Consider the following 16,224-nt stretch of genomic DNA (forward strand, 5'->3'; position numbering starts at 1 on the left):
GATATTTTTTCGGTTTTTAGAGTTATTTAAGGAAAACAAAAAGGAGAAAAAAAATCAAGAGGCCGATATTGTTGTTGTTGTTGTTGTTTTTTTTTTTTTTTTTTTTTTGTATTTATAAGAAAAAGGAAAAAGAAAAAAGAAAAAAGAAAAGAGGAGGCATAAAAAGAGAGCGAAGAGACAGTTTAAGAGCTAAGAGTTTTGAGAGCCCGCCGCCTGAGAGAGAGATTGTGAACTCATCTCTGAACTCAAAAACTGAAAGACACAGAAACAAAGGTAAACAAAGGTAGGTTTGTGTACTAATGACAAACTCTTTCTTGGTACAATACTAAGCTTTAACACACAAAAAACACGGTTCCAAAATTACTTTCATTTGAATCCAATTCTACTTTCTTGTCTCATTCTTTCATTTTCTGGTCTTTCTTTTCTTTTTTATTAGTCTTTATTCAAAAGCAGAATCTTTTTCTTTTTGAGAGAGAGAGAGAGAGAGAGAGAGAGACCCACCACAAATCCCAGAAAAGAAAAGAAGAGAAAAAGTATAGACTTTGTAAAAACCGCCATTGCGAACAAGGTTACATTTTTCTCTCCGTTCAGACTGTCTGTTTGATAATATTGTATATAAAATCCCAAAAGGAGAACTGGGTCTTTCTGGATTACTTAAAACCACTGCTATTCTAATAACAGTTTTTGTTTTTTTGGGTTGTGTGTGCTTTTGAGTTTGTGTAATTTAATTAATTGTGTTGTTGTGATTGTTGCTGTTGTTTGGTTTCGTTTGGAAGGAATTGATATAAAAAGAGAGAGAGAAAATGAAGTATGTATTGGTGACGGGTGGTGTAGTAAGCGGTCTTGGCAAAGGGGTCACTGCTAGTAGTATTGGACTTCTGCTTATAGCTTGTGGACTTCGTGTAACTTCAATTAAGATTGGTATACCACTCTTTCATTCCTCATTTTCTCGTTTACAGCCATTGCTTGCATTTGGATTTTAATCAAAATGGGATTTTTTTTATATATATTAATTATAATGGAAATATGATGATTTTTTTGCCCCTTTTCTTATTTAATTTTTTATTGCTAATGAAGTTTTTTAATTATTGGATTGGCTGAACAACCATATTAAGCAGCTATTTTGCTTATAATATAAACCAATGTTTCTATTGTAAGGAATCGAATTCTTAATTTTTCATAGATATGGCAATCCTTTTAGTGCCATTATCTTGTTAAAAGTGCTGGTGCTTAATTTAAATTTACCATCTTGAATGCCAAATTCTTGAAAATATAAGTTATGCAGGTCAATGCACTCTTTCTTTTACATGTCACTAAAAGGGTCACTTCCCATTGCTGGTCCAAACCTTAGTGAGGTATTGGGAGGGATGTGGCTTGAAAAGGTTCAAACTATATATTTGCATTATTCTTATTGTGTTCTAAATTGGTTCCATACATGCAGATCCTTACCTGAACACCGATGCGGGAACCATGTCCCCTTTTGAGCATGGGGAGGTATTTGTCTTAGACGATGGCGGTGAGGTAAGTTAAATTCTGGATTATTTTCTGTTTGTCTATTATCATACAAGGTGGGAAAGAACAAATGCATACCAAATATCAGCTTTTCCTAAATATAATTATAAATGCAAATGCAAGCCAAAGAGTGTTCTGATTCTACTTTGAACCATACTTTCACTGGTTTTATGGGTTATCTGTGTTCATCTCCTATTCTTGAAAGCACATGCATTGATGTTCTGATTACTATGCTTTCTCTAAGGAGGGTGTGTGTGTTTCACGTTTTCATTTTATAGAAGGAATATGACTGGTTTTTTGTTTTGTTTTGAAGGTGGACCTTGACCTTGGAAACTATGAACGGTTTTTAGATGTTAAGTTAACCCGTGACAACAATATTACAACTGGAAAAATATATCAGGTATACTGAAATGAATTCTCCCACTGTTTGTAGTGAAGTCTACCAATTTGAATTAGTATGAAAAATCAAGTGAGCTTAGTATCCCAGAGAATTATTGCTGTCTTTAATTCTTTGTCTTGATGTTTAACAGTCTGTTCTTGAGAAGGAGAGAAAAGGAGACTACCTTGGAAAGACTGTCCAGGTCTTTTTGACATTCAACTTCTTTCCTTTTACTAAGCTTTCCATTTTATTATATGGATTCTGAATTTTTTTTTTCCCTTTGCTTTACTCTAGGTTGTTCCACACATTACAGATGCCATTCAAGAGTGGATAGAGCGTGTTGCAAAAATACCAGTAGATGGACAAGAAGGTCCAGCTGATGTTTGTGTCATTGAATTGGGTGGAACTATAGGTATCTTAAAATAATTTGTGTATTAACATGAGCCCTTCCCTTGTTATTATAAAGATTAAAATAAATTTGTCTTGATTCAGGCGACATTGAATCTATGCCATTCATTGAGGCGCTTGTCCAATTTTCATACCGTGTGGGTAAGATCAATGAGAGCATCATCTAATTTTGCAGGTTCTTGTAAATAACATTGTTATATTGAGTTTATTTGAGCTGGTTTTACCCAAGTGTTTCTGGTATTAGGCCCTGGTAATTTCTGCTTAATTCACGTCAGCCTCGTCCCTGTTCTCAATGTTGTTGGTGAGCAGGTATATAATGCATCATTTTTTATTCGCGGGGCATACTAGTTCTAAGTTTTGTAAATGTGAATTGCACTTAAGTATATAATCATTGATTTTGCTAACTTATATTTTCCAAAAACAGCATGGCTATAATTAATAGTGTACTCAAAATTTTCAATTTATAGAAAACAAAACCTACCCAGCATAGTGTTCGGGGACTCAGAGGAATGGGGTTGACACCAAATATTCTTGCTTGTCGTAGTACAAAGGTTTCCTTCTTTCCCTTTATTTTTCTTTCAGCAACTTAATTTGACAGCAGTAGTCTCAAAGATCCTTTCTTTCTTTCTTTTTCTTTTTCTTTTTCTTTTTTTTTATTTTAATTTTTAGTTTTTTAATTTTTTATGATTTTGACAGGCACTTGATGAGAATGTTAAGGGGAAACTTGCTCAATTTTGCCATGTGCCGGTAAAATCACCTAGATACTTGCACATATGCATATGCGTGTGTGCTGGATGTTCTTTCCGTTGTGTTTCTCTAAACCATTAGTTACAATATTATTCTAAGAAGAACTGACTTATTTACAGGCAGAAAACATTGTCACTCTCTATGATGTTCCAAACATATGGCACATTCCCTTGCTATTAAGAGTAAGTAGTTTCTTTTATCAATTCTGAAACTGTTTGCGGTTATAATTGTTGCACAGCAAGAAATTGAAAATCTCTCTCTGAAATAGAATCAGAAGGCACATGAAGCAATCCTGAAAGAGCTGAACCTTCTAGGGTTTGTCTTTCTAACTCACTCTATTTTTGCTGTGTAATCTGTTTCTCGCTTCTTTCGCTGCATCTCTTTTATGGGATTAAAATTGCGTCAACAGTGTTTAAGAGTCTATTGTTTTTCTTGTGGCCCATTAACGTTTCTATAATTTTCAGTGTTGCTAGAGAGCCTGCTTTAAAGGAATGGACTGTGAGGACAAAACTTTATGACACGTTACAAAAGCCTGTGGGTCTCAAGCATCTCATATATGCTTTGGATTGATTTATTGAATAATGTGAAGAATAATGCTCTAACTTCCTTCTACGTTACAGGTTAGAATTGCCATGGTTGGAAAATACACTGGCCTTTCAGATGCATACCTCTCTGTTTTAAAGGTAAGTTGCTTTATTGTTCAATGATTTGGGAATCCAGTTTCCATTAATTATCATAATTATCTTTTTCAATGTCATATTTGTGTGTTACTTATTTGTTTACCTCTCCTCTCCCATCTTCCTCTGTTCCAAACATACTCTTACATTTATCATAGTTCTGCATCTAGTCTAATTAACTTAGAGCAATAGTATTTGCATTTTTATAATTTGCATTAACTACATGTACAATTTGAAATAACATATTGTGTACCTGCCCTGGTGTATGCATGTGCAAATTTGCCTTTTGTTACATGACTAAATATTTGTCTTATTTTCTATTTAGTGCTTGTTAATGTTGAGGGTATTTTTTTTCTAATGAAGTTGCTCGAAAATGGGTCACACATAATTATACTTTTAGAAAAGCTTGTAAACAGTAAAGGATAGATTATCATTTGAAGTTAATTGTTTCACATTTTGTATGGTCATATATTTATATTTAATATTTCAATATAGATACTTTCAACAGTTTAGTGACTATTATATGCAACTCAAACTGTCTCATGGCAGCAGATGCGTGTTTAGGGATTATATGACTGTAGCTTGGTGGACCAATTATGCGTGTAACACCATTTTGAAACTGCCTACTTGGTCCTTATTTCAGATGTGTGTTTAGGGATTATATGCTCCCCACCTCCTGGTGCAGGATAGCAACCTTCTTAATTTTGACTGGACAGATTTTCCTTCAATTTACACTTGAAATAAGGCTACTGGGCGTATTTGTGCATGCACACTAGGGTTAAAGATATGTATAAACAATTTGCCTTAGTTATCTGGCTGCAAGGGTTAAAGATAAACCTTTACAATATACCATTCTTTCATGCTATAGATGGATGTCATGCATACATTTTGTATGTATTAAGTGTTCTTTATTTATTTTTTGTACACATAATGCCAATGAATGGAGCTATAGCTCATAATAATGGGATGAAGGGTGAAATCGTGGGTTCAAGAACCACTAGGTCCGTGTGTGACCAATAAAAAAACCATACATATCATGCCTCTAAAGTTGTGACACTTCAGGTCATAATATGTAGCTTCTTCTTCCAGGCTCTTTTGCATGCCTCTGTTGCTTGCCACAGGAAGCTTGTTGTAGATTGGGTTGCAGCAGGAGAACTTGAAGACATTACTGCAAAAGAGGTGGGTACTGAATTGTACTTATCTTACGCTTGTTTATTGTAAATGTTTTACAAATTGACTATTATTTCCTAATACTTGCAGGCCCCTGATGTTTATAAGGCAGCATGGGATCTTTTGAAGGTGATTCTACTTGAAGAATTGATTGCCTTATAATAATCTTCTGTTTCTATGTACATTACATTGAATTTATAAATTAATGTAGATTTGTTTTGCCCATTACCCTTCTAAACAGTCTTCCATTGCAGGGTGCTGATGGCGTTCTTGTTCCAGGAGGGTTTGGTGATAGAGGAGTGCAAGGGAAAATTCTTGCAGCAAAATATGCTCGAGAGAATAATGTTCCGTACCTAGGTATTTGCCTTGGGATGCAAATTGCTGTCATTGAGTTTGCACGATCTGTTCTTGGTTTGCATGATGCCGACAGTACTGAGTTTAATGCTGAAACAACAAATCCTTGTGTAATATTTATGCCAGAGGTAAGTAATTGTAAAAGAGTTTAAGTGTGTGTTTGTGTGAGTATATATCTTTGTATGGTAATCAATGTTCAATCTAATTAAGCTAGTGTCTGTTCTACTTACTAGGGTTCAAAAACTCATATGGGAGGTACCATGCGTCTGGGATCAAGGAGGACTCACTTCAATGTTCCTGATTGCATATCTGCAAAGTTGTAAGGACTTCAGACTGACTTAAGATTGCATGCTTTCATATGCCACTCACACTTCACAACTTGCTTGGGGTATCCTTTAATGATGATAAATGTGCTTTGTGTTCAATAATTTATCTCCATATAGGAACTTATGATAACACCATATCACATGATTATAGAAATGGATCCTCATCAAACATTCTCAGCTCTAACCTGGCAATATGATTTGGAATTATGTTTAGGTATGGGAATGTAGGTTTTGTTGATGAGCGACATCGGCATAGATATGAGGTAAATTTCTCCACTGTCTTACATGGTCAAGGCATACACTCTTTATCAAAAAGATGCAGTATATGCTACACTCCTGATTGAGAAGTCACTAGAAGTTATTGATGGTGTACAGGTCAATCCAAATATGATATCACAACTTGAAAATGCTGGTCTATCATTTGTTGGCAAAGATGAAACTGGTCAGCGCATGGAGGTAAGTATTGTAGCAGGAGATGTCATACTGTATTCTATATAAATTAACTTTATGGGGTCGAACCAAATACTAGAATCTTCAGTTCTTCGACTTCATATTTATTTTTATTTATAGTAAGTATGAACATTTTATTCGTATAATGAATGCAGATTATTGAGTTGCCCAGTCATCCATACTTTGTTGGTGTTCAGTTCCATCCTGAATTTAAGTCAAGACCTGGGAAACCATCTGCCCTGTTCTTAGGTACTTCTAAATCCCAATTGTTGATTTCATTAGCATCTCTCTCCCTTTTAACCAAGTGCTGATGCAAGGCAAGTACTAATAAAATTATTTGATATGTTGGTGATTGTTACTAAAAGGCTAAGCCAGTACTTATATGTCAACAATGCATTGATTTATAGATTATTTCCAACCTTCATCATCTACATAGTAAATATGCACCTTTGTGAACACTTGGCATATAAAATATGCACCTTTGTGCCTGTTCCCCAAAAATGGGACTATACTTGTCCATTTTTTCTCATGTACCATCTGCGAATAGAAATATTTCCTAGTTATGTACTGTTAGTCATCATTTATGTTTGCTATAAAAGTATATATGCACCCTATTCACTAAATGGCTAGAATTCAATGGCTTACTTCATGAATGTGCATCTGTAATAATGGGCTGATATAAATTCTATGTCATGTTTACAGGACTAATTGCAGCAGCATGTAAGAATTTGGAGCCTTTCCTACATGATAATGGGCATGTAAGAAAGTCAGTGACTAATGGGATGAGTAATGGACACTCAATGGTGAAAACCCACATAAATGGAGGCACAATTAAGTCATCCAATGGTCCTGTACATGGTGTGTATAGCAATGGTAATGGTCATAGCAATGGTAATGGTCATGGTCATAGCAATGGTAATGGCGTGCACTTGGAAGGAAGTTGCTGATTCTCTTATAGCAGTTTCTTCCGCACACGCCCTTCTCTCAAAAGGGCTTTTTGGTAGCCATCGGTTTTGTCTGTACAGCTGTTGAGGATGGGTAGAAGTTTTAGCTTGGGAGATGTCTTTTGGATGAGGGTGGTGGTTAAGTCTTTTGTATGACGGCTTATGTTTCCAAGAAGTATATGCTGAAGTTGTAATTTTGTTGGACTGAGTTTCCTATTTTCGCAAGGACAAACTTGCTGGCTATGGAAAAGAAAAAGAGAGATGTATGGACCAGTTTCTAATACATGAGAGCAAATCTTTTTTTTTTTTTTTAAATATATTTTGTTATGAATCTAATATACGTTTTCGCCATGATTGAAAATCACTAGGAAGTGTACGTGCAAATGTGCAATAGTAACATTACTTGATTTTTAAGTCGCATGGCATAGAACAGAACAGCTTATACAACTTGAAGTTTTGAAAGAGAAACATTATTTAAGTTGAAATGGTTGTTTAAGGGACATTTCTTTTTTCTATAGAAACTAGTTCCTAGGCCCACAGCCCTCTTAACGGCCAGTACTGTCAGATTTGAAAGAGAAACATGAGGTGGATATATGGTCGTTATTTTAGAAACTGACTCCTAATAGTCCTTATAAGGGGCCACTACTGTCGGTTCTTAAAACAGAAACATGAGGTGGATAAATGGTTGTTAAAGGGACAGATTTTCTATAGAAACTAGGTCCTACGCCCCTCTAAGGGCCACCCTTTCATATTAAATTAGGACTACTTATTGTTTCAGAGGCCGAGGAGCCATTAGGCCCCCCCGCCCTCTATCCTCTATCCGTAAGGTAACCCCCATATCTCATGGAGCTTCCAGATTCGATACCATTTGTCTCCATACGAGAGAGCATCATATCCAAAAATGATTTTGCCTGTAGGATTCATCTTAATTGACCTATTGCTTGTCCGATGTGGGATCTAGCACATGACCACAGAACTCATCCAATAGACACTCTCAATCTGGATATCATAATTAATGCCCTGATTCATTGAAATTTTATCCTACAACAGCGCATGAAAAGACAGGATGCAAGAATTTGGGACCCCAAGTCATGCCATCTCCCTTGAACTCGATGATACAAAATTTGCAACACCAAGAACTCGGCATTAGAATTTTGGTCCAAAAATGGAATACGAAATCCTCACCCCACTTTTAAAAAGAACAAAGACATAGTGGAACTCCATCTAGTTCTCTGTTAAGCCACTAGAGACATTAAGGTGGAAAATAGAGAATTCATTGAAAGTGGAAGAGGAAAATTTGAATAACTGCTTGAAAACATAGTGGCTATAAGTATATACAGGCATAGACGTGTATGACCAAGCAATTCAACTGCCATTTTCAAGTACAAATCTCAATTTAGAGTTCTCCTTCCCATTTTGGAGCATTGAAGCTACCTTACAAAAGACAGCAAACAACACTGAATAATTTCCAGGAATCCCACAATTATAGCTTTAATTTATTATACACTGTGTCACGATTAATCAATTCAATGTGCCAGTTGCGCTGCGTACTATTGGGTTCTGTTGTGGATATACTTAAGTTCCTGTTGTGGTAGTCATAAAGAGTTCGCCGATGGCCGATGCTAATATATGTGATGCCTGCTGCTCCAATCTGCCGGTATAAATGAGCCTGCAAACAGAAGCACAACCATTAAAATCTCAAGTTGAATTGAAGAGGGATCATGCCATCTTAACTCAACTCAACAACCTCTTGGCTGCCTGAAATATTAGCAGCCTAGTAGTCTTGACTTCAAATGTACACACAAATTTGATTTGCATGCCTGGAGTACAAGAAAATGGAAATTCTGCCACTATAATTTCTTCCAGACTTCCAGTGGATCCATATCTCATTGTCTAGTATTTACACATACCGTACAAAACTTGGAACCTCCAGAAAATTTACTTAACAAGAAGTCCACAGGATCCATATTTACAGGACAGGAAAGGTACATTATTTTAAACAAAAACATCTTTCAATGTGGTGCATTCCCTAATCTAAAAATAAAACTTGCATTGTAGAATAGAAGATTAAAAATCCATGATACCTCATTGGCTTCATCTAAAGCACTGGTAGATTCATCCAGTAGAACCAATTTTGGTTTTGAAAGCAAAAGACGTGCAAAAGCAAGTCGTTGCTGCTCTCCAAGTGAAAGAACACTAGACCATTCACATGTTGAATCCAGACTACCAAAACGAGGCAATATATAGCCAAGACGGACGTCCTCTAAGGCCTGTATTAGATCATCGTTTGTGGGCTTAATAGGTTTCTCAATTTCATTTCCTGAGATTTGTGCACGCATCAAGAAAGGCAGTAAACCTGAAACAAATTTGATTACACTCAAAACATCAAAGCTGAGAATGCTTAAATAAAAAGGACTTGATACATGGCAAAGATGAATAGCCAAGGATATAAAATCACTCAATATAATAAGAACAAAGTTTCTCTCCAAACTAGTTTGGAGAGAAACACTTCAAACTTCTCATATATTTCTTTTTTGGGTGTGAATTTTGAGAATCTAACCGTTGAATTTCATGTTTCTTATGTTCTTAACATACGTATCAAATTTCGTTTAAATTGGATATTATTTACTATTTGATCAATTAACTTATTTTTTATACACAACTTTAAATCACAAAAACTTGAAATTATAACATTTATTTGATGACATAACAATTGATCTTTGATCTTCTTGAAATTTTGTAATCATTAAGAATGTAATAAGAACATGCAATCTAATGGTTAGATTTTCAAAATTCACACTCAATATAAAGATATATGATGAGTTTGTAGGGTTTCTCTCCAAACTAGTCTGGAGAGAAACTTTGTTCATATAATAATTAGATAAATCAACATGGCATGTTTTTCATCAATTAGTGTATAAGCTAATATAGAAAGCATAGAGGTATCTGAACTCTTAAGGTCTTTGTTAGTACATCAATGTATGATGTGTTTGATATACATTGTTGGTCCACTTCTTAACAGCTTAAGCTTTTAGGACAAGTGGTTTAAAACAGAGCATCGGAGCCTTGGTTATCAAAGAAGTCTTCAGATCGAATTCTAATAATCAAACCCCTGTTTGTTCTAATTATTTTTCAGTGTTTATGACTCTGTGGAAGGACCGCATTTAGTTCATGGTGTTGGATGTGCTTGCACATTTAGGAGATGAATTATAATGTATAAGCTTAAAATGCATTGTTGAACACATTTCTTATCAAGGTAAGCTTTTCATACAATCATTGTCTAACACTCTCTGATCATAATCCAATATCCTATAGCAAAGATCCATCAATTACCATATATATTTAACTAAGAATTTTTTATTTCCACTTTCTTGTTCAAAAGTCCTTCAAATTACAAACGAATTGAGCAGAAAATGCTAGAGATATTATCTACTAAAGTTTTTAACATTTGAAATTAAAAAATAAAAAATAATTACATACCAGTTGGTTTAGCACTATCTGAGTTGGCAACTGCATCTTCAGCCCACATAGGATAAAGCAATTGTTGACGAAGTGTTCCCAAAACCATATACGGTCTTTGAGGAAGGAAAAATATGCCTCTAGAATTTCTATTTATGTTTCTTTTAAATTCCCCGTGTGTATCATGTATTGTATTTGCTTCAGGAAGATCCCCATCTGAAGAAATTGATGACTGAGGATATTGCCCATCATCTACATAGAATGTGACTGTTCCTCTTCCAGTACTCCAAAGACCAGCCAAAGCTCTTAACAAGGAAGTCTTACCACTCCCGCTAGGTCCTGTTACCTGTTAACACAGGTACATACCAGAATATGTCTTCAACACCCATAAGCTTGCAGAGATTATTCCCCCCCCCCCCCCCCCCCTTCCCCAAAAAAAAATAATAATAATAATAATTAAACAAACCACTCACCAGCAAATGATCCTTCTCATTAATCACCAATGATAAGTCTCTAACCAGTGTAGCTTTGCTTGGAGTCCGTAGGGTCAAATTCTCTATATCCAGTAATTTTTTATACTTGTCTTTGGGCATTGATCCATTAGACTCCAGTACAGGTGAGCTTCTAACACTATTGTATTCAAGACATATCTCTTCTGAGGGGTCAGAAAGACTTTTAGAGCTGCTGCTATCTAAAATGTCATCAAATTCACCTGCATATGTGGAGGGCCAAGTCTGTTATCATTAGGTAAATAAGCATTCAAATTCAAAGATCTACAGCTACCCCATAGAGGATTCCCAATTTCATTAAGTCATGCTAAATGGATTGCACATTTGAGAATACCTTGAATCATTGATAAATTTATGAATGTGTGAATTTTTTTTTTTTTTTGATAAACGTGTGTGAATGAATTTTTAAATCTCCTAGAGATACACTACTTACAGATAATAGCTGAAAAAAAAATGTGTATAGGAAAAAAAAAATCTCACACACGGTGACATTGAGATGCTTTTATCCCATTACACTATATATCCATGGTGAACTCCAGGAACACAAAGGGATAAGAATAAGCACAGCAAGCTTTCCAGACATGGTATATCTATAGCAGAGTAAAAAATGCACCCATGTTTCCCCAAATCTTGTATCTTATCCCTTTTTCATTGAGATTTCCAAGCACGATGGGCCACATGGGTAGCTCACTTAACAGTGTTGTAATTGCTCAAAGATGTAATGGAGCCTAATTATAAAAGGAGAAAAAAGGGCCAAAGTACAGCACCTAGTCGATCAATGACAGCTGAAAATGCGCTGATAGCCTGAAACTGGTAAACAATGAGAGAGAAGTCTCCAAGGATATGATTGAAAGCAGATACTGACTGATTAATGACACCAAACTCAATTTTTCCTGAAAAGTACATGGGCGCAACAACAGCAGCAGGAAGAATTTGAATGAGGTAACGATAGCCATTGGTGAAGAACTCTAGATTTCTAGAAGATATCAATAATTGCTGCAAAGAAAAACAATAAAAGTATTCCATCCTTTAGAGTGGACCACAGGTATCATTTAAATAATAGGACTTCAACATGATAATAAAAACTTGAATTAATTGAGAATCAATGAGAAGCTAGATGAGAACCAATCAAAAGGAAAGTAGGGAGAGTAAAACGATTTGGCCCTGATTAGTATCCATTTGGAAAAAAAAAAAAAAGCAAAATGCTTTTTGCTTTTTGTCTATGTTTTAAAAAAGTTGAAATTAAGCCAACTTTTATCTTTTTGTCTCAAATTTAGCAATAAGCTACCGAAAACCACACAATACCAAACGGACACTTAATGGTATTAATATCAAAGGAAATATCAATATCGATTTGATAATCTATGAAAATTAATAGCAAAAAACATAGATGCAAATAAGAAAAATTTTAGTTGATAATTCATCACTTAAAACAAAATTTTTATAAATAAAATGCATATGTGGTTAGTATATGAGTAGGGTACTTACCAGTACACATTGTCAAATAAATTATATCCAGCAATAAAGTTATGTGAAATGAGTTCACAAATATTCAAAGTATAAGTATCACAACATGATAACACACTACAAGTTTAATATTAGCTGCCTACAACCAGATAGAGTTTTTGATCTCATTGAGTGAGGGTCACGGGAGTGTAACATGGTTTCTAACAATACTTATACCCTGTCACTAAATGTTCATAAAAGAAGAGAAATTCTCATCAAGAAATTCAATAAATGTTGTTGTTTTTATGGCGATATTGGGCATATAGTCACATTATGTATAGACAAACATAGGGGAGCTGTGTGTGTATGGGCTGGAAAAGTCTATAGTCGTCACTTCAAAGAGAAGCACAAATATGAGTTCTGTCTGCAAAGAGCTTTGCAGGCTGGAAACACTACCAAGTAAGATTGAGATCATGTTCTCCAAAAATTAGGTTTCCCTCCGTGGGGAAGAAAGGCAATCAATACCAACTTAACAGTTCCATAAGATTAAGGCCAAAATTTGACTACAAAAAAATAACCAAAAGCTAGGTCACTTGAATAAAGCTGACCGTACCACTTGTATGGATGTTGAAGTCAACCAAAATGACTCTAACCTCAGTGGCATTTTCTGTTATAAGAACTATCCTTTTATAAAAAAAATAGGTAATCAAAGAAATATTATTCATGAAAATAGAAAGTAAAAATACAAGTTGTTAATGATGATGAACAACAAGAAACGGATAAAACAAGCAACAAAAAAGAGGGAAATCAAAAAAGAAACTAATCTAAGAGAAAGCATAAACTCAAAGAGAGAAGAACAATCAGTAAAACCCCAACAACAAGACCACTCAAAAAGACTACGCTGGCATAAAACCTTTAACTCTTCCAAAGTCTTCTCAGTGGCCTCAAAGGAACAACATTTTCGTTCCAACCAAGCAACCCACATCAAGCAACCTGGAATCAAATTCTAAATATTTGAAGTATTCAATTAGGCTCTCCCACTCAAACAATAGACAAACCCTAAACTCACACATGCATTCATTTTTCAACCCCAAAAGAACTACCGAACTACTCTTCAAAGAAACCTGCTCATGTTCTTTTAATAAAATTCTCCTATTCCTATATGAGAGAACCATATGAGCCAAAGCCACCAAAACCCTCAATATTGATGCTTATATCTAAGGCTCTAACTCCAATTCGTTGGTGAATGAGGAATACAAAATTACTTTTTTTGACTAGTAACACCAATTACTTTTGCCATGGAACAAACTTTCCTTCCACTAAAAAAAAACCCAAATAGGTAACTGGGCCAAAATAGGAATTTGAGGCCATTTTTAATAATAGGAAAATGGAAACAGCATAAGGAAAAGAGTGAAAACATCCATACAGTCAAATTTTCAAAAGCACTTCTGAAGCGCTGCAGCAGAAGTTGCATTTCGTTATCTTCGCCACCATAAAAAGCAATTGATTCAGCATTTTCTCTAACGCGTACAAGTCCATAACGAAAATCTGCTTCTTTCTTCTCTTGCAAGAAATTTAGAGTCACCAAACCCTGAAATTAGTAGTGAAACAGTCTCCAGTCAGTCAAACTGGTATCATCTTTATGGGAAAAATTCTACTGTATGTTGAAAACATAGGGTATTCACCTTTCCAAGAAAAACACTTAAAGCTGTTCCACCAATTGAATACACAAGAAGAACGATAAACAGTGGAGGATAGATGCCATACAAGATGTTACTAAATGATATCAAGTCTACAGCAGCATTGAATAGTGTCAAAGAGAAAGAAAGGGCTGTCCCAGTAAAGGAACTTAGATCATCAACAATCCGCTGATCTGGGTTGTCAATAATTGATTGTGATTGAATTTTGTAGAATGTCTGATTCTTCAGATAGCGTTCCATGTAATATCTAGTCATCCATGACCTCCATCTCAAAGCTAGAATTTCTCTTGCATAATCTCTCAATACAAAAAACTGTGAAACAACAACATATAATTGGACAATTATATAAATATGATTAGATCAATGGTAATGAAGGCAACGGCATCAACATAGCAAGATACTGCACACAAATTCTATGGTGGCAAAGAAAATGGATAGAAGTGGCTGCTCATACATAGGAACCCCAAGGACCAATTGGTTCATTTATATTTTCAAACCGGTACGAATATGTTTGATATATCCATTTACGTGTCATTCTCATCTCCTTTTCTAATAAAAAATTTTACTTACCATAAAAATATGTTTGATATATGTGGAATTGGATACTTATCTCTAATATGCAGCCAAACAAAAACTGCAAAATAAACAAATCCCATGTTTCCATGATCTAATGGTAATTTCAAGTTCTATGTCTGTACTTGAATAATTTATGCAGATGGGTGTCAGCATTTATATAGAGATCACTTAGAAAAAATAAGACTTTACTTTAAAATAATTGAGGAAGGAAGGGTAGATCACAAATTTGTTCAAAACAAGTGGTTATGATCAAAGCTCTATTTTTTCTTTTGTGGGGGGTGTTTGTAATGCATTCAAATAGCTAGAACAGAGGGCTGAATTAATGGGGTTTCCTAAGTAATGAAAAATGTCAAGTTAATTGAACAATGTTTGACATTAAAAGTTAGGGGGAGTGTTTTTCCTTGTTTATCTCACTCACATAACATTAAGTAATAGGCCTATAGGGTGTTGTTGACAAGCTAAGGAAAAACCAATCTAACGTTAAATTATGAACTATACTAAACAACATTGCAGGAAATCGTTTTTCAAAGAAGAAACAGGCAGGTATTAGCAGAGGAAATGGAAATGGAAATGGGATACCTAAGAAAGTGGAGCAAAATTGTGCTCACCGGAATTCCACCAGCAAAGGCACCCAGGTAATACAGAAGTTGCTTCGTGAATTCTTCTTGGTCCTTGTCTAAAAAAGTTTACAAAAAAAAGTTATAGTAATTATAGAGAAGAGAAAAAAATGGTAGTTAGAAAGTAGTAGAGAAAGTACTGGCAAGAGCATTGTAGAAGTCACGGCCGAGGAAGTTGAAGCCGACACTGATGCCTGTGGTTCCTAGAGTGAGAGCAAACACAGCCGCCAACTGCCATCTGGCTTGGACTTTGTCTTCTTCACAATACCAATATGGGGCTGCCACCTTCCAGAATCTCCTCGCAAGCGTTTTGAGATCAGGGCCCTTTCTATTACTGTTATTATTGTTGTTATCCACTTCTTCTTTTTCATTTGACTTTGGGGTTGAGGTTGAAGAAGAGTCATTAGATGATGATGATCTGGGTGCAAAACTGGTCCTCCTCCTACTTCTGGGTCGACTCCTAACATTGGTAACACTGGACATAATAGTTGATGAATGTCTAGAGAAACAGAAACCAACTTTTACTACTTTACTTTGCTTTTGGTTTTGGTATCGGTTTGTGCAACTGCAACACATGGATGACAGACTCTGTGCTTGTTGAGTCTGTACTACTCCAACTCCAACTCCCATCATTTTTCTTTTTCTTTTTTTCTGGGTAAAACCTACAAAATTATAACTCACTCATTTTAGCCATTATTTTTGAACTAATACATTGTAATTGCCCCCTAAGCTATGCTAGCAAGTAGAAACTCTCTCTCCTTCTTTCGGTTGCTTTCTCTGAGTTATGGTTTGACTTTTTCAACTTTTTCTCTTCTGTTTATCTATCAACCAATTATCTTTATCTGCTACTTCATGGGGGAAGTTTTGTCTTAACTCCTTGCGATCCTAGATATGCCACGCCTCCCTCACATCTTCTCTACATTTTCAGCCTTTCTTTTTTCCATCTATAC

The 16,224-nt window shown here is 35.3% G+C and overlaps 2 protein-coding genes across 5 annotated transcripts; one reads left to right on the plus strand and one right to left on the minus strand.

Moving 5' to 3' along the window:
• The first annotated feature begins 152 nt into the window (after nucleotides 1–152).
• LOC142617442 (uncharacterized) lies at nucleotides 153–7,282 on the plus strand. Of its 4 annotated transcripts, none has more exons than XM_075790313.1 (22): nucleotides 153–283; nucleotides 777–921; nucleotides 1,442–1,521; nucleotides 1,826–1,912; nucleotides 2,043–2,093; nucleotides 2,186–2,303; nucleotides 2,384–2,440; nucleotides 2,544–2,608; nucleotides 2,767–2,850; nucleotides 2,996–3,046; nucleotides 3,166–3,228; nucleotides 3,315–3,361; nucleotides 3,511–3,580; nucleotides 3,667–3,729; nucleotides 4,813–4,902; nucleotides 4,984–5,022; nucleotides 5,148–5,375; nucleotides 5,481–5,566; nucleotides 5,788–5,836; nucleotides 5,949–6,029; nucleotides 6,179–6,272; nucleotides 6,726–7,282. In XM_075790313.1, exons 2-22 carry the CDS (start codon nucleotides 804–806, stop codon nucleotides 6,968–6,970), a joined length of 1,866 nt encoding a protein of 621 aa, XP_075646428.1. In that variant the 5' UTR covers nucleotides 153–283; nucleotides 777–803; the 3' UTR covers nucleotides 6,971–7,282. The 4 variants fall into 4 exon arrangements, with proteins under 4 accessions (XP_075646428.1, XP_075646431.1, XP_075646429.1 ...); XM_075790314.1 differs by having other exon boundaries at nucleotides 160–273; XM_075790315.1 differs by lacking the exon at nucleotides 153–283 and adding an exon at nucleotides 443–568.
• A 959-nt stretch (nucleotides 7,283–8,241) lies between these two features.
• On the minus strand, nucleotides 8,242–16,085 carry LOC142617891 (ABC transporter D family member 2, chloroplastic). Its single transcript, XM_075790870.1, has 9 exons — nucleotides 15,415–16,085; nucleotides 15,266–15,333; nucleotides 14,067–14,393; nucleotides 13,808–13,972; nucleotides 11,703–11,931; nucleotides 10,900–11,138; nucleotides 10,448–10,772; nucleotides 9,052–9,323; nucleotides 8,242–8,636 (listed from the first exon to the last, which is right to left on the minus strand). The coding sequence occupies exons 1-9, from the start codon at nucleotides 15,905–15,907 to the stop codon at nucleotides 8,451–8,453; spliced, it is 2,304 nt and encodes a 767-aa protein (XP_075646985.1). The 5' UTR covers nucleotides 15,908–16,085; the 3' UTR covers nucleotides 8,242–8,450.
• Nucleotides 16,086–16,224: the final 139 nt, after the last annotated feature.

Source organism: Castanea sativa, chromosome 11 (genome assembly GCF_040712315.1).
Source record: "Castanea sativa cultivar Marrone di Chiusa Pesio chromosome 11, ASM4071231v1".
Taxonomy (NCBI): domain Eukaryota; kingdom Viridiplantae; phylum Streptophyta; class Magnoliopsida; order Fagales; family Fagaceae; genus Castanea; species Castanea sativa.